Source organism: Rhopalosiphum padi, chromosome 4 (genome assembly GCF_020882245.1).
Source record: "Rhopalosiphum padi isolate XX-2018 chromosome 4, ASM2088224v1, whole genome shotgun sequence".
Taxonomy (NCBI): domain Eukaryota; kingdom Metazoa; phylum Arthropoda; class Insecta; order Hemiptera; family Aphididae; genus Rhopalosiphum; species Rhopalosiphum padi.
This window is the reverse complement of record NC_083600.1, coordinates 42,107,729-42,130,715: the sequence shown is the minus strand read 5'-3', so window position 1 is coordinate 42,130,715 and position 22,987 is coordinate 42,107,729. Positions and strand designations below refer to the sequence as shown.

The window sequence follows — 22,987 nt, the reverse complement described above, 5'->3', positions numbered from 1 at the left end:
GTCCCACAGCCATGCGATTGTTAGTGTAAACAATAACAGGATAGTACGTAATATCGATTTTTGTTATCAATAAAAAATTCAAAAATATTTTTATCAGCAAAATAGCAATTATGAATAAAAACTTTATAATTCAATATGGATAACACAATAACACATAATTTTAAGCCATTGCATAATAAATTGCATTGCCTAATGTCTAGCGATTAGCGAACTAGGTATACTCTGTCCAGCGAGAGACACGCCACACGTCACAGACCGACCAAAATCAGTTTTTCTACGCATTCCCCAATGATACCCAGCAATAAGCGAACTAGTTTTGATAGCATGGTGACGCGGGGGGGTTCGCGTTCTCTCGCTGGACAGCCTATAGTCTATACTACTATAGGGTCTAGGGCAGAGGTCGGCAATAGGCGGCCCGCGGAAGGGAAATAACTGGATAACCAATAAATTTTCCGTTTGTTAAAGCAGTGGCGGTTTTGGTTGTATTTTTTTAGTGAGGCAACTTATGTATCACTCCCTCTCCTTTCATAACAAAAATTAAGCTAATATTGAAATCGATTTCATTAGGCGCTGAGACAATAATAACGGTTTATGACCGACTCGGGCGATCTATTTTTATTTTTTATGATTTATTTGAAAACTACGATAGCGTCCATCGTATACCGCTGTTTATTAGCCCAAGAAAATAAATGTCATTTTTCTCATTAAACTTAAGTATACAATTTTGTTATTATTAGTATGAATGTATAATTACTTTATAAATAATTAAATATTAAATACTTTGTCTTAAAATGTGTTTTTAATACAAAAATAAATACATTAATGATAAAATTAAGTTTAAGTTTTTTTTGGCCTTTGAAATTTTTTGTTTTTTAATATCTGGATTATATATAATTATTATACCCCAATTACAGTATAATAAGCAAATGGTCTCTTACTATCCTCCAGTTTATCGTATTTTACGTTTACATGATCAAATAATACAGACAATACGTCAATACATTATAGACGCACAAATTCATAACAGTAATGTTGTTGCATATTAATTAATTTAAATGCTGTTTTTTCAACAGTAATAATCAGAAAAATTCCTATTTTATAATACTAATTTCGAAATTAATTTTGAAAAACTTCTTATGCAATTTATAAAAGTAATTTTCTGAATAACAATATTTTTATTTTTCCAAAAAGTTATTAAAATTTTACAAAGTTAGTCTTATTAGATTAGTATTAAGTAGAATGTATTGTCAAAAATAATATTTCATTATTAAAATTCAATTATTTCGGGAATATGGCTTCAAAAATTTAAATTGTTTTAAATTGCACAGAGATATAGCTATTCTTATATACTGGATAACTATCTCTCTAGATTTAACCTACAAGTTAACGAAATTAATTTAAACAGATTTGTTTTAGATTATTAATTACGGTTTTAATTTTTAAAATTATAAATAAAACATTTTTATTTAAAATTAATATTATTAAATCAGAATTTTCATGAAAAAATTATAGGTAGGTAACTACTGATTGGTACTTCACACAGAAATACTAATACCAAATACCCCCAAAATGTATAATATAGTTTGAAATTCGATTTGTAGCATATAAATTAGTAAAATAGTAAAAAAAAATTGTATTATTATGACTAAAAATTATAATAAAATAATACTTTTAAAAACTTTTCTCGAAATATTTATAGTATTTACATAACCAATGCTATTATTAATTTCGTCACTCGTTCTAAAAAGTAAAAACCATTGATTATATAATAGTCTATTCTATAATTAATTGTAAAAACATAGCAAGCGACCTGTAAGTTTCTAGCAAATGAGCGACGAGCAACCGGTCGACAGCCATCATAGGTACTAACTTTATTACAAAAGGTCAGTGTAAGAATCAAAATTAATATTTATCGTCCTCAAGTCTGGGACACGGTACAAGATTTTTAAGCCTACCATTACATTTTGTGATTTTTTTCCGATATGGTGACATCCCGACCTGGTCCTATCCGTAATTTTTCAAGATTCGCGACGGATCTAAATTATGTTGGATCGAAATTCGTCGTCAAAGTCCCATGTGCGTGAATATGGAATATCCTGGTCGATTTTTTTTCTAATTCGATTAAAAAATGGTTGAACGCGACTGCAATTTATCGATGGAATATCAAATAACTATAATAATATGACAGACAAACCACTGATGTAAATCATAGATAACATAGATGATCAGATACTCTACAGATGAAATAAATTCCACTTCCACGTGTATACGGTACAATTACTGTACAGTACTACAGTGTACAGAAGTACGTTTTGAACGAGTATTGTGTACTTGTGTTTGTAAGTAAATGGTTTTTATCTTTTTTCTATGGTAAACAGAGTACATACGGTGATTAGTGAATATCAAAACATATAAAAATTTATTTTATATTTCTGTGATTGAAACCGTGATAATGTTGAATTGGCGGGATTTTGATTTGTTATCTTAATCTTGTTTATCAATTATCAATAGGTATCTTTAATCGTGGATACATTATATATTATAATATATCTTAGTTCGTGGTATTAGCATTAGCACTTAGCAGTAGTATCGTTAGCATAGTATTAATACAGTTCAGTGGGTAATGGGTATTAGCTTAAAATAATTATTCTCTGGTTCAATTTAGTCTTAAGTTTTGTCTTTTTTTTTATTTCCCGTCGAATGTCGACTATGGACGTCTCTCCAGTTTTCTAATTGTTGTTTATTTTCGTAAATTAAAATTTAAAATCACTGTACTCAGTGGGTGACGTCTTGTAAATCATAATAATGTATATCTAAATACTTGAATTCAATCGTGATTATGATTTTACATAATATGTAGTAAGTAAACAGTGAAATCACTGAAATTTCGTAAATACTATGGATTGTAAATCTTGTCGATAATTTATACTGTATAATTGAGACTCTTGACATTTACCCCTTCTACGACTTATTACCAATATGTCCTTATATGCATGGTATTGTTGTGTATAATATGGTGTACAATTGTCAATTATACAATACTTATCAATGTATATGTCACATCCTGATTTTATTATTTTTTACTTAAAAAGAAATGTTTATTGTCATATTCCATTGTCATTTATTCAAGAGTTAATTTTCATTGAGTTCACAGTATTTGTATGAATTGCACCATTATATAATTCATACTGGCTTAGATACTATTTAATTATTTATTTGAATATAATTAATATATAATGTAATTGTTATTTGAAAATTAGGTAGATGTTTAACAATAATTTTTATTAGAAATAGACTAAACATTTATATAATATATTTATAAAAAATTGCTGTCAATTTCATTATATTTTGTAAGTATTTAAACTATTTAAAATAGTTTTTCTGTCATCTAAGGCATATTATTTTATAATTATTTACTTAATAGGCATCTGTAATCTGCATTCTTTTGAAAAAAAGTGTTTTAAATTTTTTTTTAAGTTCTTTCTGTAATCATAAATTCTGTTCTATTAATCAATCATAATTATTTTTTAATCTATAATTTATTTCTTAAATTGTTTCAAGTTAAATTTATTTTATCTTTTATTGCAGAAATGAAGTTAAATCAAGAGTATTGGGTATCAGAACTACCCAAACCACTTACTCGTATTCCTATTACAGAATTAGCAATTCCAGGTACGATTAAATTAATATCTTTTTGTAGTAATTAATATACATTAAGTTAAGAGACTGAGTAAGCCATGATAGTATACCTTATAAGTTTAACAATATATTTGTTAAGATATTTTTTATGTTAATGCAATTGATACATATATCAATATACATATGATGGGTTACGGGGAAAAACGATAATAGTCAAAAAAATTTTTTCTCATAAAATCTAAATGCAAATTTCATATTATTTTTATTCATTATATCTAAAATAAATTGTATAATTACAATACATTTTATTGAATTATTTCATACCACTCTTGGTTGTTTTGAGTTCTCAAACTTTAATTTTGCAATACTGAACATATTAGGAATATTGACTATTATCATTTTTCCGCATAACCCTTCATATATTTTACATAAATTGATAAACTACGTCTTAGGATCTCATGATTCATTTTCGTACACCATCACACCGCATAGCAAATTAGGGCCAGATGCATCAAGACTTGTAAAATATTTAAACTGCCTATTAGGACCTGCTATGCGACGATTCGTCTATAAATGGTCTATTACTCAAACATGTAATATTCAAACTCAACTACATCTCGGAATAAGGTAATTTAAAATATTTATTTCATTTTGATTTTTAATTAGTTGGTTATTACTACAATTTTAAATTATATGATTAATTTATTTATTTATTTGTTAACCTTTGATTATTTGTTTAATCTTATAATAATAATTATATTTTTATTCACAAAAATAAATTCCTATTATAGAAAATAAAATATAATAATATTTTGTGTATCAAAATATTACTTTTTTAGTTATAAATATTAAAAGTGGTCTTTTAAAAATTGTTACTACATTTTTTAAGTTATAAAAAACATTCTATAAATAATATTAAGCATAGAATAATAACAACAGAAAAAAATGTCTAATATAACATTATCTTTAATTTTAATTTAAGTCATTTTAGATTTATAAATTTATTTTATTAATATATGTTAATATGTTAGCCATATTATATTTCAAGATGTCCTCATGAATACAATGATGAGTTAAATTTAATAAAAAAAAAAAAATGTTTACACCAACAAAATATTTTTTGAACTCAAAAATTGTTTTAAAAATATTTATGTGTTTGTTCATCAGGTATTTTGATTTAAGAATGGCAACTAAACCAAATGATAGCAATTTTTACACAGTTCATGCACTTTACGGTGATCCAGTTATGAAAGAGTTGGTGAATATTAAGGAGTTTTTGGTGACACATACTAAAGAAATACTTGTATTGGATTTTCAACACTTTTATAATTTCTCAGAAGCTGATCACAAACGATTATCTTCCGTTTTGAAATTACTATTTCATAATATGATTTGTCCTTATTATTATCCAATTGAAAAGCTTGACTTGGATACAATGAGAGCAAATAATTGGCAGGTAATAAAATTGATAATACTAATTTAAAATACATACATTTAATAACACATAATATAAAATATCTATAAAGCTATGTGCACCATTGACAAAATTAGAGAGGACCTGTTTAGCCATAAAGATATTTTTAGCCCTCTATATACTATATATTTTTTCTTTTTAGTCTTTCTTGAATTAAATACAAATTTAAATTTAAAAAAATTAATGTGTTCAGTTTACAGTAAAACCTCTATATAATGGACTCTTTATAAGGCGGAGATCTCCTTAAACGGTAAAGAACAATATTTCCACATGCCTATATCCTGTATATTTTAGTCTTCCTATAACGGAAAATTCTTTATAAGGGAAAAATCATTTGGTCAAGCTATTTCATTATAAAGAGATTTTACTGTATAGTATAATAAACTAATATTGTGAATGTACCATGTACAGAGATGTCCTCATGTGTATGAGGAGAATCAAATATCAATACATATATTATATTGAGTATGACCCAAAATATAGAAAGTAAATTATCTCATAAGATTATCAATAATAATTAATTGATATTTAAATAATCAATAGAAGCGTATATGTTAGTGTAATGTATGAAATACCGTAATTCTATAAAATAACTAGTTATTCTACATACTAACTAGATATTTTATAAACTAACAATAAGGGTTTGGTTAATGCATTTAACACTATTATTGAATAAACATTTTAATCAAATTACAAATTACAAAAAAACAATCAAATGTTAGTATTAAGTCAAACGCCTTATGTTATTATAAAAAATATTAATATTAATTTATTTCATGTCAATTTATTAGAATAATTATTATTTTTTTTACAATTTACAATTTATTTATTAGTACAGGAAATTTTTGGATTACAAAGTAAATTATTTTTTAAAGATATGCACCGTTTAGTGGTGTACTTTTCTTGTAATGTGCATTTGAAAAACCCTTGACCATTACCAAGTGATTAGGATTCGGATCTCTTTCAAAAACAAATATCTGTATCTGGGATGTTAGGTTAGGTTATTATCTTTATTAATAAAACGACAACAGTAACAAATCTTGTATGTTATCTAATCTAGTCCCGGTCATCTACCTAATTTATAATTTAAATTTCATGCATTAGCGAAAACCCAATCAGTATTTTATATATTAACTAGTAAAACAGTGTAATTTATATATTAACGAGTATATTTAGGAATTTTATAGAATAACTAGTTATTTAATAAATTAACATATTACATACATTACCGCTAACATATACAATTATTAATTACATATTATACTTGTTTTATTATTTATATCTTATTTTAATAATGATGAGGACTGGGGGATTCTTATTGTATGGTTTATTTTCAACTTATATTTTATAGAGCTCTATAATCACTAAACTCTTATGTTACTCTTATAAATAGTATAGGGACTTTGTTTTCCATAGCTTATTTTTAAAATTGGTTTTCCAGGACCCTAGCCCTTGTAACTATTAAATTCTAGTTACACCTATAATATGCACATAAATACATCGCTAATAATTTTTTTTCATTTATGACACTAGATAATTCAAATCAATTTTGCTTGTAATTTATTTTTGTATTCTAAAGTAATTAAGACAATTATGAAATTGAAATTTTTAAACATAATTTGTATTATTGTTTGTAGGTGATTATTATTTATAGACATTCTCAAAATGACATATTTTGGCCATCTTCACATTGGCCAACACCATGGCCACAAACCACATCTTATAAAAAATTAATAGGATTCTTAGAAAGTGGTCTCAAAGAAAGAAAACAAAATGCAGGATATGTAACTCAGTGTCTATTTACTCCAGATGTAAAGTTTATAATGAGATATTTTTATTTAAATCTTCAAAGTTGTTGTCGTCCATTAAATATTGCAATACCTAAATGGATAAATAATCAAAAAACAGGTTATGAGCATGGTGTAAACGTCATAATTGCAGACTTCATTAACACAAATGGATTTAATTTTTGTGATATTGTTGTCCACCTGAACTATAAATGTTTGAAAACTTTGAAAAATACGCCTGGTTTTGTATAGAACAATTGTTAATACTTACTTTATACATTAGATAATATTTTTTATTATTATAGTTTATTATGTGCTTACTCAGTCTTGCAAAAACTTTATTTAATGAACTTATTATAATTACATTGGAAATATCATTACAGAACACATTTAAATGACTAGTAAGTTACTACCTGCAATAGTCCATGAAGTATTGGATAATATAAGAAAGGATTATGAACAACGATCTTGTATTGAAGAATTATTATTAAGCTTGAACTCAGTTTTTGGTTCGACATTAACTGAACATGCTCTTGAACTAATTGATGATGGTAGCGTATTTTTAATTATAAGTCATCAACGAAGTATACTTCAAATAGTAGGCTCAAGAGGTGATATTTATACAATAATGGAAACAGCTAATTTTTGCACATGTAATTTTTTTAAACACCAAGTATTGAAAGATAAAGCATTGTGTTGTAAACATTTTTTAGCTGCTAAAGTAGCATTAATTTTAGGAAGCTTCAAAACCAAAAATGAGACACCTGAAGGTATAACTTCAATTATGATTTCTGCATATGGTAATCAAGAGTTTTAATGAATAACTGTATTATTTATTATAAATAATTTTAAATTAAATGATATATTTATATATTATAATTTAATATTGTATAAATCGTATTATATATAGTATTAATAAAAATAAGTGAATGTCTAATTATTTTACATTTAATAAATGTTGAGAAACCTATTTTATGACTAATCTTTTTATCTTTCTATAAATAAATTTCCAATTATTTTGAACTGTACTGACAATTTATACAAAAATTGCCATTTAGCATTTGACTATCAGAAACCACTCTCATAATTAAATATTTAAGTATGTTTAAGTATGCTTCAAACTTCAAAGGCAATATATAGATATATAATAAATTATAAACATTCAAACAAATCTCAACTTTTCTAAAAATAGCATACCTTATTTAAGAAACCAAACATTATGTATTTTGTTTTCCATTTTATATTATTTTAAACATTTGCAATATTATTTTTGTCTACTATGTCATTTGGTGATATTTATTTCATCCATTCCATCTTTTCAATGTTCATAAATACTCTAAACATTAAAATTATTACAATATACTAAAATATTAGGAATAACACTTCTAGATTTTGTTTCCTGATTAATAATTTTAAATGGTACCTTGGATTATATTTTTTTTCTTGCTTTTTAGAATGTTTAAAATTCTTTAACTATATAAAAATAATATAATATAATTATAATTTTTATAAATTAATAAATTTGATAACGAATTGTTTACATTTGTCCTAGATTTATTTTCAGTACTTGATAAATATTTCTTCTTGTTTATATTTGAAAATGCTTTAGTTTCTAGTTCTAATATTTTATCACCATTTACTTCTATTCTTTTAAGTTCTTGCAAAGAAACAGGTCCAGAATACAAAGGAACAGACATTAAGTCAATCGATTCAATCAATTGCCACTCATTAATTTCTGGTGTTGTATTTTGTTTGACATACTTAACATTATTATTAGAATTTAGAAATTCTGAGCTTTCCAAAGAATCAATAGAAAAATCACTGCAACTCATATTATGAAATGAAGAAATGAATAGAATAAATAATATATTTATTAACTAGTTGGTATAGAAATTAATGTTTGTAAATAACTATTATTTATTGGTAAGGTGTACATAATGCAACCATATGATCAACTCCACAACTCACACGTTTAACAGCGGCGCCAACTGAAACCTTAAAAATGATTTTAAAATTACATATCAACCTAATTTTTATTTTAGTTATATTTTGAAAAAAAAAAAAAATTACTTGAAAAGGAAAATATTGGTCTTTTGTATGACCAAGACCTAATTGTCCCCATTTATTCTTTCCCCATGTGTATAGATTTCCTTCAGATGTAATTGCCGCCATATGAAAAACACCACTAAACACAGATTTCACTTGTGTTTCAGGATTATATTGATTTCTACCAAATAAAATTGGTGGTATTGGAGTTGGTTCTCGGCTTCGGTTCATATCAGGGCCTTTGCCCAAAATACCAAAACCCCAAACAAAAACTACACCTTCATCTATACAGAAAAAAAAATTATTAGACATCAATTATTTTTTAACATAATTATATTTTTTACCATTTAATGCTATACAAGATGACCCAGTAGAACCAATATCAATAATTTTACCTATAGTTTTATTCAAAAGTAATTTTCTTGGTGTATTTACTTGATATTTATCACTGTCTAATAATAATTGACCATACTCTGAATTTCCCCAACCAAAAACTTCTCCCTGATCTAAAAAAAATAAAATCAATTAGAAATATAACATTTTATTAAAAACAACAAAATAGAACCTTTGCTTGTCAGTTTTACTTTTTTTTTAAAACTATAATCTAATAATTTATTTTACTAAAACACAATTTTAAAATATTAAAAGGCACAAAACAATTTTGGTAAATAACATACCATTTAAGGCTAAAACACAATCAGCTGAAGATACTACTTTTACAATTTTTTCATCTTTAATGTCTCCTTCAACAATAGTAGGCTGTGATTCATTATTATAATGGCCTAATCCGGTTTGACCATCAGCACCCCATCCGCATGAATATACTTTACCAGTTTTAGTTATGAATAAACTAAACAATTAAATTATTTGTATGATAAATAATAACAAGACGATACGGTAAAAAAAAAACAATTTACCTATGATCTTGGCCACAAATTATTTTTGAAACACCATCATCTAATTTAATATTATTCATATTTCGTAGCTTACTGAAGTCTTCATTTTCAACTATTTTCCGTCCACATTGTCCATAACAATTACTACCTAAAGCATATACACCATCTGTGTTTGTTAATACAAGTGTATGTGCCCGCCCAGCAGCCACAGCTTTTATTTTAGTATTTGGTTCTTTCAAAGGAAGTTGAATTGGAACAGTAGCTAATATCAATCCTAATGGATACCCTTTTCTTGGATCATGGTACCCTACATAAAATGGAAGAAATAAATATTAGCATAATTTATAAGCATTCTTTTGTTCATTTTTTATTAAGTTTTTTATAATTCTGAAAAATAGTACTGTTCATTTACAATTCAAAAAATATTCAAATGATATTTTTATACACAAAAATTAGGTAACCAAAAGTTCATAGAACCTTAGATAAAGTTTAATAGTTGTATATCATTTAAGAAAACTAAGCAATTTATTATATCAGGGGATGTGTCTAGCACAGCCATTATTTTTATTCTTACACTTTGGATTTGAATAAATAAGGAGGATAATTTCAATATTATAATATAATAAAAATTGTGTTGTATTGCAATATCTACTAATTAAAATTTAAGTTTGAAAAAACTTTAAATGTTTAAATATTTAGTTATTAATTTTACCTATTTGTGAATCTGTATTTAAACCACTTCCAAAAAGTTTATGTTGATTACTATCAACAGCATAAACTGTAAATCCATAACCACATGCTATATCCTTGATCTAGAAAGATGTATTTGTAAGTATATAACTTCTTATATACAAATATAATTAATCATACTTTATGAGAATATGAAAACCTCAATCTCACAGGTCTGTATATGAACTGTATTTGACGTTCTCTGGATCTGATTTTTAAATCACCTAGAGCACCATGTTCAGCCATACCCCACACATATAACCGCTGCTGATCTTTAGGTGATTCACTATATGGTACCACTAAAGAAAAAATAAGTGTCTAAAATATAATAATTCTACTATATATTAATGAACTTCATATGCATCTTACTAAAAGGATCAACATCGTCAGGTTTAACATTGACACCGAAATATCGTTTTGAACATAATGTACAACTTGTCTTCTTTAATAAATTAAATAATTTTGATGACAATCTAATAGACATAATTTATGAATTGTTTGACATATGTTTTACACAAATTATAAATTGATGCAGAACTATATTCCTGTAATAGCCACTGTTATCAAGATTTGTTTATTAGATTTATTGACTTGAATTTTTAAAATTCATAAATCATAATTGGACTCCGAAACTCACCGGTCCCCGGTTTTGAAATTTTGAATATTGTCTAACTTACTTAATTCACCATTATTAATTGTTATCATTTTTATTCGTTTGATACTGCAGATAAAGGCATGATTAAAGATTGTACTATCTGTGGTACTGACCGCTAAACATGAATATTGTTCTTTAAAGATAAACTATTTGTTTACTAATTTGTTTATTATAAAGAATAAAGATTATAATTTATAGAATAGTATCATATCTTCATTCTTCACTATGTTAAAGTAAAAATTAATTAACAAATACCGGAACGAAATACTCCAAGGTAAAAAATGAGCTTAAGTATTGACTATAGGGTATATATGATTTAAGTGTTTAACTATATAATTAGTATTCGTTTTAATTTTGTTTACCAATTTGTAATTTCCGGACGAAGAATTAACTAAGTAAGAGTTGTGACTTATAAATAATTGTTATGTCTATAACAGATATATTGATATATAGCAGAGTAACTATTATTTAATATTTAGGAAATAATTAAAATTAAAACTTTGTATTCAGAATCGCCATTTACACGGCTAACATAATCGCATTAAATTGTATGCTTTGAAATGGAATCATTATATGGTTTACCTTTTAAAGTTCTCGAAGTCCCAAATTTACGTTTAAAGCGACCGTCATGGTTAAAGAAACCGTCTGCCATGTTCATGTATGTGATCGTTACAATCTCATATTTTTTGGTGACTGGAGGTAAATGCATAATTATGAATAACTAATACATTGATTGATAATTCAGTTACTAATTTCTTTAACATGATTTTTGTTAAATATTGTTTAGGGATCATATATGATGTCATCATAGAACCACCTAGCGTTGGTTCGACTACAGATGAAAAAGGACATTCAAAACCAGTTAATTATTTTTCACTCTAATTTTTTAATTTGGTTATTAAGAATTTTGTCTAAATAATTAATTGTATTGAATAGGTGGCATTTATGCCTTACAGAGTTAATGGACAATACATTATGGAAGGTTTAGCGTCAAGTTTTCTATTCAACATCGGGGGCTTAGGATTTGTTATATTGGATTTAACTAATAATAAATCAACTCCAAAATTGAACCGTACTCTTCTGACTGGTGTTGGATTTGCATGCATCATTGTATCATATTTTACATGTTGGACATTTATGAGAATGAAACTTCCGTATGTATATATTATTTTATTTTTCAAGATAAATATTGTTTGTTGGTTACACAGGATATCACGTAAGGATTTACCCATTATGATATCTCCTGAAATAATGAAATATCATAATACTGTTTTTATATAAGACTCACAGGGAAAATGACTAAAAGTATTTCATATTTTAATTTATTTGGATGTTTTGGTAAAAAAGTTTAGGAAACAATTTTTTATTTAATTATTTAAAAAAATTCAAGATAGCCATTTCGTAGAGTTTATCTTTTTGAATATTTTGACGTTTCAACATCTTTTTTTTTATCTCATGGTTTTTAATAGTTTTTTAACTTTGAGAATATTATTTCAAAAAATATCGGCATATCACTATGGGTAAATCCTCACGGGACACTATAATTTGTAAATAGTATTTGAGTAACTGTGTGTTTAAGTGCTGTGAAAATATTTTCCATGCATAAAATCTTGTTTTTATTCTAAGTAAATGACAATAAATACACATAATAACTCGTGTTTTATAGCCAAATGGCCTCCTATATCAAATCACTCATGCAAAAAAAAAATCTGTACATATTTGTCGTCAGATTTTTTTATTATGCGTGTAATATAGATAGTTTTCTTTTAAAAAAATGTTATTTTTATAAACACTTACCTTTTATAGTTATTAAAAACTGAATTTCTTGAATTTCTTCTTTGTTAATTCAAAAGTATGATAGAAAAATATCCATGTTAAATTGTAAACTCAATTTTTAAAAGATCTTAAAAAATCTAAAATTTTGGAAGTAATTCTCTACCATTCTGTCATACCATTTGAAAGTTGCTTGAAAAATTAATATAATTTTTTGTTCTTATAATATTGCAATGTGTGGTATAAACCTATTATATATTAATAAATAAAAAATGTAATTTCTACAAAACATATCTTCTCACTGGTATTTGTATATACCATTTTATTTACTAATAATTAATAAAAAGTATTGAAGAATCTAAAATCATTTTAACATCATATTATAAATATACTAATTTATATGTTAATTTTTTAATAAATGATTATTTATATTTTTGCAGAGGATACTTGAAGTCATAAGAAATAAAACATTGAACAAACATATTTTTTTTTTATTTTACATGTTTTCATAAGCCAATCGATATTCTCAATTTATATGTATTGAGTAATAATAAATAAATAATAATTTAAAAATAAAATAAAATATAATTTATCCACAAAATTATTTTTATTTTGTGTACTATTTCCAAACTTATATTCTTCTTTTTAAACTTATGTTTTCAAAGTTTAATATTGAACATCCTGTAAAAATATATTTTATTTAGTAACACTAATTAACTTAAATAGAAATGATACGTCATTTCCAAGTAAATCAAATCAAATATCTATGTATATTTTGTAGCATAAAAGTTATTTTCTAAAATATGGCCTATGTTTTTCATAATTTATTCTTAAAATAAATTAAATATAAAAAATACATTTTGGAAACTTACAATGATTATTTTTATTAGTTAATAATTTACTCTAGATTCAACTTAGTTTTTTCTGAAATCTTGTGCTACTTTTTTCTATGTTGAAAACTAAATTAATGACTTTTTAATAATCTACAGCGATATTGTGCTAATCACTTTTATCACTCTCAAAAAGCATACTACAATATATGAAATTACAAAAATCTATTGTCCCATCCTTTGATAATTCAATAACTCATATACATAGCCAAATCCAGCTTAAGCTGCAATTCATTCCGAAACTAATAAAAGTTTATTACATTTAATGGATGTAATTCATTCACTAGCCTTGGAAATACTATATTTTGAAAAATAATTGTTTACTATTTTCTTTAAACTAGAAGATCTGACTGACATTATAGATCTTGATATGATGCATTAAAAATAAACCTTTATCTCCGATTTTATTATTTTAAGAGTATTTTTCACAATAGTAATCATTCTGTTTGGTAGTCTATACAAATATATTAACTATAGACTATTAATACTTCAACAGTTCTATATTAATTAATAATCATGGATTATAAATCAGATTACAGACTATGATTATTATTATTATATGAATTGTAGAGTGATTTACTGATCATGCTCATCACATTATTTTCTTTAAAAATTCAGTTATACTTTTAAAAATTAAGATAAAAAATGCCACCGACAAATAAAGACCGATTCATTTTTGTGCTAAAATAATTCTATAAAATGTATAACCATTATTTAATATGAATTTCAAAAATAATGATAATTAATAAAAATAAATGATCATATTATGACAGCAACTGCTGTCAAATATTCATTAATTTTCTGTTACTACATTTTATAATATTTTTCTTGCATGTTTTCATAAGATTTTTTTTTTTTGGATTATGTCTATTGGAAATTGAGCTAATTTTATTTAGTCACAAGACAATTATAATCTCATTTTCTTAATTATTGTTCAAACAGCAGGGTGATTATGACCTACTAATTTTGAAAACAATAGTTCCACCTGTATAATGATTGTTGGTTTGATATCCAATATCGAAGGTGGTTCGATGAACATTTCACGTTAATGGTGGGTAGAATGATGATAAAAAAAAAATTTGAAAGTGGGAAACATACGACAAGCAGATATTCTTCATCACTTATTTAGTGTAAATTTTTGTCGGAGTCCTTTTTATGGCACAGCGCCGGATTGGCTAAATATTGTCCTATCGAGTTTTAGAATTTCTAACAGTTGGTTACAGCTACATCTACTGTACGGTTTAAATAATTCAAATAAATTATATTTTCTAACAATGTTGTACTAATTTATCACAAAAATAAAAAAAATTTATTACCAAACACTCAAAACCAGCACATATTTTGAGCAGTCCACCGAGTTTTACTCGGTAGCTCGCCAGACTAATCTAGGCCCTGCTATAACTCTTATCCAAATAAGGTTTTTTTAAAGACCATATTTCAAATTAATTTTATTTTATGTACAACTTGAGGAAATATAAAATACTAATTTTCAAATGAGAGCCCCCTACTTCCTAATATATTTAACATATCATTTTTCTGAAAATATTGAGGTATTAAAATCGAAATTAGAACGTGTTTTTATAAAAAAATTGTATTAAGGATAACAGATCTATAAAATGGACTTGTTAGAAAAATGGGATATTTAAGCATTTTTAATTTGTGATATTAAGATTTTAATAATCAATCAACAATTAACATATCTACTAACATTTATAATTTTGACGAGTATAATAAACATAAAACTCAATATTTAATATATTAAATATTTTTGTAAATCATTTATAAGGGCTGCTATTAAATATCCTAAATACAAGCATTTTAACTGGAAAAACTACTTGTTTGAATTTTAAGTTTAGTACACCAAAAATTTGATAAAAATAAGGAAGTTCTCATTTGAAATGGAAGTTTGTGTATCGCCATAGGACACTTTTTAAGTTTAACAAAAAAATCTCAAAAAATTGAAATTTGAATAAATATATTACTAAATTAAATACACAAACGTTAATATGTTACATTGAATTATTGTAATAAGAGAAGTAATATGACAAGATATTATAGTAACAATCCTCTAATAGTACAAAAAGTCATCAACTGAGTGGGTAGGTATTAGAACATAAGGTATTAATAATGCTATAAATGTTTAAATATCATAAAAAAATAAGTAGACTTATGAAGAGTTTTAATTAACAATAAGTAACAACCATGCAATTCATGCAGTATATTAAATATAAAAATAAATAGAAGATAAAAACAGACAATTATTACTGAAAACAACCTACTATAAATTAATTAACATTTTATAACCAATGATCGTGAAAAACAAACAAGTAGTAATAATACAAAAAGAAATATATACTAACTTCACAAAATCTGGACACATGTCAGTTACATGTTCAAATTCGGAAAACGAAAGAGCGCCATCATCATCAAAATCTACTTCTTCAAATATTTTTTGTACCAAACGTTTAAGATCATTATCATTAAATATATTTTGTTCTCCAATTAAACATTGAATTACTTTTTTTATGTCTCCAACACCCAACATGTCATCACCATCAAAATCTAAACATTAAAATTAGGATATGTATAAAATCCATTTAAATTATTTGATGATTTTACTATTTTTGAATAATAGGAAATGACTGATAGGTGACAACAATTTTAAAATCTGATCAATTATTAATAAAAATTCTAAAATACAATATAGTACGTATTTTATTAAGCCAGATATTTATTGATTAATTGTAAATTTTACATACTGTCTTATTGTTCAATTATTGAGCATTATTATCTCTAATAAATAATTAAGTGAATAACTTTGACATAATGGAAGCAAAAAAAATGCCTCTAGTATACAGACATACAGTATATGAGTTCAGAATTCCCATAATGATTATTCCTTTTTTCATAGTTTAAATATATTTAATACTTCAATGTTATTCTACTCTTATATTTTAGAATTTTATTAATCCTATTAATTATTGTATAAATCATTTTTTTTTTCAATAATTTCTTTATATTATTTCTTACCAAAAATTCTAAAGACATGTTCAGCCTTTACATCTGCAGGTGCCATAGTACTAAATACTGACATCATATCTAGAAAGTCTTCAAATGTGCAATCCCCATCTTGACTAGAACTGAATACTTGACACATACGTTCACCAAAAGGATTAGCTGCTAATTCAGGAAGCTTAAGGACCTTGTTTAGTGCTAATTTAGCATTTTTATTATGTCCCACTTTTTCAGGGGCTAAAGACTTGAACTTTTCATGCGCACTAAACATTTTATTTAGATTTATGATATAAATTCCCAATATATAATAATATATATAATTGATTTTTATTTTATTATTTTATCAAATAATTCATAATATACTTACATCAAAACTTCTTTTTTTGTAAAATAAGTGAGATCCTAAAAATAAAATAAATGGGAAAATATGATTTTTCTTATTGAAATATAATTGTCCACTTTAAAAATAAAAGTAAATGTTTATCAGGCTATATTTTACTATACAACTTGTATAATACAACAAGTAATGAAAACATATTTTACATTAGTTCTAATTTTTATATAAAAATAATATACCTAAATATGACAATTAATTGTATGTGTAACTAACCTATAGCATTAACTTTGGTTTTTACAGATTATAATATACAATATTTGTTTATCAATAATAAAAATATTTTATTGGTTCCAATCTTGAGTACTAGGTCCTGCATCTGGTTCCTCTTCAACAGTAGGCATTGGGGATCGACTTTCAAATAGTGGCGACATTGCTTCAGATGTATTTTCACCACTACTACAATGACCACTATTCTTATGTGTGCGCTCTGTTTGTTTCTTTATAGTCCTAAATCTCATTCGTTCTTCCATTTCACATGCTTCATGATGAGCACTACGTTTACCATCATCAAGATCTTCAACAACTTCTGGTTCTGGAACTGTTGCAGCAAATTCAACTGGATCAACATCTAGTTCTTTGACAATTCGCCATTTAGGGGTTACTATTTCTTTATACTTGACCATTTCAACTCTTGATGCAGCAGCAATACTGTAGGGTATTACAATGTTGTCAATATCATACTCACGCTTAGCGTTGTAAGTTTTATCTCCTGTTCTTGGAAACCAAGGGCTATAATCTGGATCAGAATCATAATTGTCTTCATCATAAGCCTCATCAAGATCATCATCGTCACAAATGCTTTCACTACTTCTTCGACTGTTATATTTATAATCTTCATCCATTCTACTTCTTTTATGTTTACTATAACGTATACGTCTCCTTTTTCTTGCTTGCCTTTGATTTCGATTGTATTTAGTAATTGGATCATTGCGGGTAGGCCAAGCATTTTGTAATTTAACAGGTGGAACTTGCCTAATAGGAGGACTTTGTTCAGGAGTCCGATCCACAAAATATTTATTAAAATCTGTATCAGATGAAGACTTATTTTTTTGTTTTTGATGAAATGATGATTTTCCTAACTCATTAGATAATGCAACACTCAAAGAAATATCTTTAGAATATGATAGGACTGGGTGAAAAGTATCACTCAAAAAATGACCAGAATCATTTGAATGGCGCTGAAGACTTACACAAGTAGGACAAGAATCAATCCCATAGCAATCACATGGGTTAATACGATTTAATTTGGCTTTGTCTCCCTTTTTTAAAGCTGCAGCCAGGTTTATGAGTGGAGGTTGCATTAACATTCTATGCTGAGTTTTTGGTTCATATGGAAAACATCTTCTACCAGATTCTTCTTCCTGGTCTTGTATGTATGGATGAGAAGAATATCGATTTAATGCTTCATTATAAAAATTAATTTTGAACTCTATATCAGACATAACATTAACCAACCAAGTTAATCGGTACGCAATACTTGCCCGTTCATGAAGCCATTTCCAAGAATTTCGTTTTTCCATGGGACAATTAGATGCTTGTAATTCTTCTTCACTAGTTTCTCCTAATGTATCACTTTCTGAATCACTAGCTGTTGCCTCCGAGTCGTAATCTTCATTTACTGTTTTAATTTGTGACTCTAGCATTCCAAAGACTTTTTCACCATCTTTAATTTCATCACAAAGTAAACTTTTCAAAAATGGATTAGATTGCCTTTTTTGAACTTTGAGCAATGTTGATTTGATATTTTTAATAGCATTACTTTTTTGTGATTGTAACACATTATAGATTTCTTGAGTGGAACACTTGCTCATAGTTTTTAGTTGTATATTTTGTAACTTTGATAATATTTTTTGAAGTCGCTCACTTAACATTTTACCTTTGTTTACAAATTTGTTGAAATTTTCTTTTACAGTAGGCGTTTCATCATATTGAGTAACAACTTCTTCTTCAGCCATTCCAATTACATTATCTAATAGATCTCTTTCAAAAGAACTTAAGTCATTATCCCCAATTGTAAACATTGCATCTGCATCACTATTACCAATTTCAATTTGTTCAGTATCATTTTCATAAGACATTAGGCCATTTTTGACCATTGAAATATTTTTCATTACACCAAGTATGTCATCTGAGGAAAATTCCATGGGATCCCCATTCTTTATAGGTGGATTCTCGTCCATGGCTGGTTCCTCGTACATACAAACGTTTTTTACAGCAACCGCCAATAAAGATAGCTCTTGGGAAGACGTTTTCATAGACGAAATTTTGATTTTTATTATAAATTTCTGCAGTGTTACATGAACAAATATTGATGCCATGACCAAACACCGGAGAGGCTCAATCGGAGGCCGTTCATCCGTAATGATGGTATTTTAGTCTCATTTGCGCAAAAAGATCATCTCCAAGTAAATGTGGGACGGAAGATATTTTTTGAAAACAGTACTTACAAACGTTATATTGGTTGGGCACTGATGTAAACATAGTCACCCGCCACCCATCCCGATGGCTGTAGAAATATGCAATACAGTAATACCATGAGGGCCCACGGACGAAGAATACGATACTTATCGTCACGAATTTAATTATAACACACGTTGTATATAAAATTAAAATTGAATGTAAAATACTAAAATGTGATTACAGTAAAATAGGTTCGTCAAAATTTTGTTCATAAACGCGCGTTATTTCGATACGGTTTCGTTTATTTGCGTTAAAAGGAGACAGACGCATAATAATAATGAGAAAAAAACACGGTCGCTTTCTTCTCGGAGTTACGTGTTGTCACACGAGTACCAACCTCTATATGAATATTCATGGGATAAAAAATGAAACTATCGATTTGTTTTTACTTTATAATCGTATATCAATAAAAAAAATGTATTCAAAAATTTAATAGGTTTATAATGAAATACAAATTGGTATTAAATATACATATTAAGTAAATATTAATTTAATATAAGTTTAGAAGTTAGTTACACATGAAAAAGATATTACTATTTAACTTTAAATGATATCTAAACTAAGGATTTTAAATAAAAATATTTTAGATTTAATATTAAAAAATTAAAAACTAATGTTATTTTAAATATTAACCAGTAGATTATATAGGTGTATTACATAATTTATTCTTGTATAATTTTTATCAAACTTTGTATTTATACCAAAAACATGCTTCAAATGTAATAGAAAAATATCATTCAGAACTACACAATTCATTAAAATTATAACTCTGACGTTTTGTAATTAAAAATGAACATTACAAATGGTATATATACTTATATTACATAAATCTATACCCACAAGTCGTATATATTTAATAGCCTGAATTGAAACTGTATAGTATGTACGTAAAATTAATTGATGCTTAAGTTACCTGATAGTCATTTAACTCTTCAGCAGAGAATTGACTAGATTTTTGGCCCATTTGTTTTTTAAATTTAATAACTTCTCTCAACTATTATACAGTCCATTGAATTAAATAAATATGAATAAAACTTGTAGCTTATGTCATTCATTAAATAAATAATATGAAAAATATTATATTAAATACAATAATAATTTTAAACTTTCGTATACTATTATTACTATTTATCACAGACTTGTATTATACATAAATATATATATATATATTAAACCTTAGTCCCTGTTATTTATTTTTTATCATGATAAGTTGAGGGTGTTGCCATGGAAGAAATATAAACAAAGTATACCAACATCAACAAATAAGGCAATGTTATAAATCGCATGGCTAAATAACGTCTTACCATAGGTTTATTCCACACGCGGTCAAACTACCATAGGACTTACTAGCGGGAGCATGCGCAATAAATACTGCACTACTGCAGTTGCAGTTGCAGTTATATACTAATTACTCATATTTACAATACATATTTCGTCATGCTAATTACTAATTACTAATTAGTAAATACTAATATTTCGCTATTCCAACTTCCAATACCAGAAGACCAGAACTCCTTGTCTGGCTTGCCTTGACCAGGAACTACTACATGTTACTCTATAACACTCTATAAAACTCTATAACCCTATAACTAACGGCTCTAACGGCTCTAACCGGTTGGCGGTGGCAGTCGTCAGAAACTTAGATACCAGATGGTGCAAGATGCTCAAATTTTTTGTAATGTGGCAAAGTCGGGCAGTTTTTTTAAGTTTCAACACGTGATTCTGCCAGTGTTATGATTAATTTCTGACAGAAAACGATTTTGAATCTTTTATACGAAAGTCTACTTAAGCTTAAGCAAGAATTTTTATTGACATTTGAAATTCAATTCAAGAAAAAATACAATATGAAACAAAGAATAAAGATTCTAGTGTTGGTCTCGATACCTATAATCCAAAGAATTATGTCAAAACAATATGGTCTCTTGTCAAAATATTTCCGATATTTCAGCCAAACACACTTTCTCTGTTGATATATTTATTATTTTTAAAAATGGAAAATCATAAGGTCGTAGACGTACAGATCTACTTCACAATGATCCGTAAATCAAAACTATCCAAAAAATAATCGTCATATTTTATAAGAGACTTGGTTAATCTACATAACTTATGTACTAATACGTAGGTCCCAAAATAATCCAATTTTTGAAATCAACACACGAAAAACCAATTATTTGTGTAATGACCCAATATAAAGAGTTAATAAATTAATTAATATATTCTTAGTAAATGACATAAAAGTTAAAATCTTAGGACCAGTTGAAACAGTTTCTATGTGAAGTTGATGTATAATTACCTACTATTTACTATTTATTATTTACTTGCACATTGATATTATAACTAAAATATATATTGTCAGGTGTTAGAATTTTAAAATTAAAATAAACTACAATTAAACCAACGTTACCAACTATCTTACCTTGTTTAAAATAAACTCGAAGGTACAACTACTAAACAATTCGTTAAAATTACTCAAACACAACTAGTGAAAGACCAATTAAGCTTCAGATTGTTTGATTAGTTTATAACGTAACTTAAATTAATTTAACCAATATAAAAGGTGACTCGACATCGAGTCTTCGTTTTAGCCATTTTTAATCATTTTTTTTATTAAAAGAAAAAATATATACAATCTGTATTATACTATACAATAAGTAATATGGTTAATAATTTACAAAACTGGACGGATTGATAGAAGGGGGTGTCCAAACAACACTACTTCAATTCTAGATTTTTATTATTAATTTTTTTTTTTTTTTGGTTGAAGATGTCCCTGGCCCAATTTCGCTTTAGACGACGTGCCACGTGGTGGGTTATCGGGGAGAGTGAGGGAGGAAAGATTGGAAATAAGTGGATTAGGATGATTGACTGTGTTATTGTGAAATAATTAATAGTAGTGGGATGCTAGGATATTTATGTTTGGGATTTTGAGGTCAGAGTGGAGTGTGAGGTTGCTGACGTACCAGGGGGCGTTGGTGAGGAGGCGAAGGCAAATTGATTGGAAGGATTGGAATTTTTGAATTTTGGATTTTTTGGAGGTATCCCATAACTGTATTCTGTAAGTCATTGAAGGGCGGAGAATTTGTTTATAGATTATGAGATTTGTGTTGAGAGGGAGATTTGATTTAAGAAGGTGTTTCATTTTGTGGAGTTTTAAATTGAATGATTTCCATTTTGTTTTTATATGATATGCCCAAATGAGTTTACTGGCGAGGTGGACTCCGAGGTA

At 26.6% G+C, this 22,987-nt stretch overlaps 6 protein-coding genes across 10 annotated transcripts; 3 read left to right on the top strand and 3 right to left on the bottom strand.

Annotated features, from left to right (window-relative positions):
- The first annotated feature begins 1,853 nt into the window (after positions 1-1,853).
- LOC132930289 (PI-PLC X domain-containing protein 3) lies at positions 1,854-7,295 on the top strand. Of its 3 annotated transcripts, none has more exons than XM_060996066.1 (5): positions 1,854-2,339; positions 3,589-3,672; positions 4,092-4,266; positions 4,807-5,095; positions 6,751-7,295. In XM_060996066.1, the coding sequence occupies exons 2-5, from the start codon at positions 3,591-3,593 to the stop codon at positions 7,150-7,152; spliced, it is 948 nt and encodes a 315-aa protein (XP_060852049.1). In that variant the 5' UTR covers positions 1,854-2,339; positions 3,589-3,590; the 3' UTR covers positions 7,153-7,295. The 3 variants fall into 3 exon arrangements, with proteins under 3 accessions (XP_060852049.1, XP_060852047.1, XP_060852048.1); XM_060996064.1 differs by lacking the exon at positions 1,854-2,339 and adding an exon at positions 2,456-2,859; XM_060996065.1 differs by lacking the exon at positions 1,854-2,339 and adding an exon at positions 2,874-3,350.
- On the top strand, positions 7,295-7,870 carry LOC132930292 (zinc finger SWIM domain-containing protein 7-like). Its single transcript, XM_060996071.1, has one exon. It carries the CDS (start codon positions 7,295-7,297, stop codon positions 7,715-7,717), a length of 423 nt encoding a protein of 140 aa, XP_060852054.1. The 3' UTR covers positions 7,718-7,870.
- An 883-nt stretch (positions 7,871-8,753) lies between these two features.
- On the bottom strand, positions 8,754-11,290 carry LOC132930287 (RCC1-like G exchanging factor-like protein). Its single transcript, XM_060996061.1, has 9 exons — positions 11,209-11,290; positions 10,941-11,128; positions 10,713-10,870; positions 10,555-10,654; positions 9,864-10,149; positions 9,624-9,796; positions 9,291-9,452; positions 8,971-9,230; positions 8,754-8,895 (listed from the first exon to the last, which is right to left on the bottom strand). The coding sequence occupies exons 2-9, from the start codon at positions 11,053-11,055 to the stop codon at positions 8,818-8,820; spliced, it is 1,332 nt and encodes a 443-aa protein (XP_060852044.1). The 5' UTR covers positions 11,056-11,128; positions 11,209-11,290; the 3' UTR covers positions 8,754-8,817.
- A 60-nt stretch (positions 11,291-11,350) lies between these two features.
- On the top strand, positions 11,351-13,600 carry LOC132930291 (oligosaccharyltransferase complex subunit ostc-A). Of its 3 annotated transcripts, none has more exons than XM_060996070.1 (5): positions 11,351-11,500; positions 11,737-11,925; positions 12,014-12,087; positions 12,163-12,380; positions 13,440-13,600. In XM_060996070.1, exons 2-5 carry the CDS (start codon positions 11,787-11,789, stop codon positions 13,456-13,458), a joined length of 450 nt encoding a protein of 149 aa, XP_060852053.1. In that variant the 5' UTR covers positions 11,351-11,500; positions 11,737-11,786; the 3' UTR covers positions 13,459-13,600. The 3 variants fall into 3 exon arrangements, with proteins under 3 accessions (XP_060852053.1, XP_060852052.1, XP_060852051.1); XM_060996069.1 differs by having other exon boundaries at positions 11,392-11,621; positions 11,706-11,925; XM_060996068.1 differs by having other exon boundaries at positions 11,393-11,621.
- Positions 13,470-20,900, bottom strand: LOC132930290 (calcium and integrin-binding protein 1-like). The gene is made up of 5 exons (XM_060996067.1): positions 20,675-20,900; positions 17,272-17,306; positions 16,920-17,167; positions 16,250-16,451; positions 13,470-13,680 (listed from the first exon to the last, which is right to left on the bottom strand). Exons 1-5 carry the CDS (start codon positions 20,723-20,725, stop codon positions 13,659-13,661), a joined length of 558 nt encoding a protein of 185 aa, XP_060852050.1. The 5' UTR covers positions 20,726-20,900; the 3' UTR covers positions 13,470-13,658.
- LOC132930286 (uncharacterized) lies at positions 17,364-20,135 on the bottom strand. The gene has a single exon (XM_060996060.1). The coding sequence runs from the start codon at positions 19,617-19,619 to the stop codon at positions 17,583-17,585; it is 2,037 nt and encodes a 678-aa protein (XP_060852043.1). The 5' UTR covers positions 19,620-20,135; the 3' UTR covers positions 17,364-17,582.
- Positions 20,901-22,987: the final 2,087 nt, after the last annotated feature.

Bases quoted from the DNA above. Each gene is read 5' to 3' on its own strand.
- LOC132930291 (XM_060996070.1), top strand. From the start codon at position 11,787: ATGGAATCATTATATGGTTTACCTTTTAAAGTTCTCGAAGTCCCAAAT. The intron at 11,926-12,013 runs GTAAATGCATAA...AATATTGTTTAG, and splicing joins ATATTTTTTGGTGACTGGAG to GGATCATATATGATGTCATC. The intron at 12,088-12,162 runs GTTAATTATTTT...TGTATTGAATAG, and splicing joins AAAAAGGACATTCAAAACCA to GTGGCATTTATGCCTTACAG.
- LOC132930290 (XM_060996067.1), bottom strand. From the start codon at position 20,725: ATGGGCCAAAAATCTAGTCAATTCTCTGCTGAAGAGTTAAATGACTAT. The intron at 17,307-20,674 runs GTAACTTAAGCA...TTTTATTTTTAG, and splicing joins AAGAGTTAAATGACTATCAG to GATCTCACTTATTTTACAAA. The intron at 16,452-16,919 runs GTAAGAAATAAT...TTTAATGTTTAG, and splicing joins ACATGTCTTTAGAATTTTTG to ATTTTGATGGTGATGACATG.
- LOC132930287 (XM_060996061.1), bottom strand. From the start codon at position 11,055: ATGTCTATTAGATTGTCATCAAAATTATTTAATTTATTAAAGAAGACA. The intron at 9,797-9,863 runs GTAAATTGTTTT...TTAATTGTTTAG, and splicing joins ATTTGTGGCCAAGATCATAG to TTTATTCATAACTAAAACTG. The intron at 9,453-9,623 runs GTATGTTATTTA...TATTTTTTTTAG, and splicing joins TTGTGTTTTAGCCTTAAATG to ATCAGGGAGAAGTTTTTGGT.
- LOC132930292 (XM_060996071.1), top strand. From the start codon at position 7,295: ATGACTAGTAAGTTACTACCTGCAATAGTCCATGAAGTATTGGATAAT.
- LOC132930289 (XM_060996066.1), top strand. From the start codon at position 3,591: ATGAAGTTAAATCAAGAGTATTGGGTATCAGAACTACCCAAACCACTT. The intron at 4,267-4,806 runs GTAATTTAAAAT...TTTGTTCATCAG, and splicing joins CAACTACATCTCGGAATAAG to GTATTTTGATTTAAGAATGG. The intron at 5,096-6,750 runs GTAATAAAATTG...TATTGTTTGTAG, and splicing joins TGAGAGCAAATAATTGGCAG to GTGATTATTATTTATAGACA.
- LOC132930286 (XM_060996060.1), bottom strand. From the start codon at position 19,619: ATGGCATCAATATTTGTTCATGTAACACTGCAGAAATTTATAATAAAA.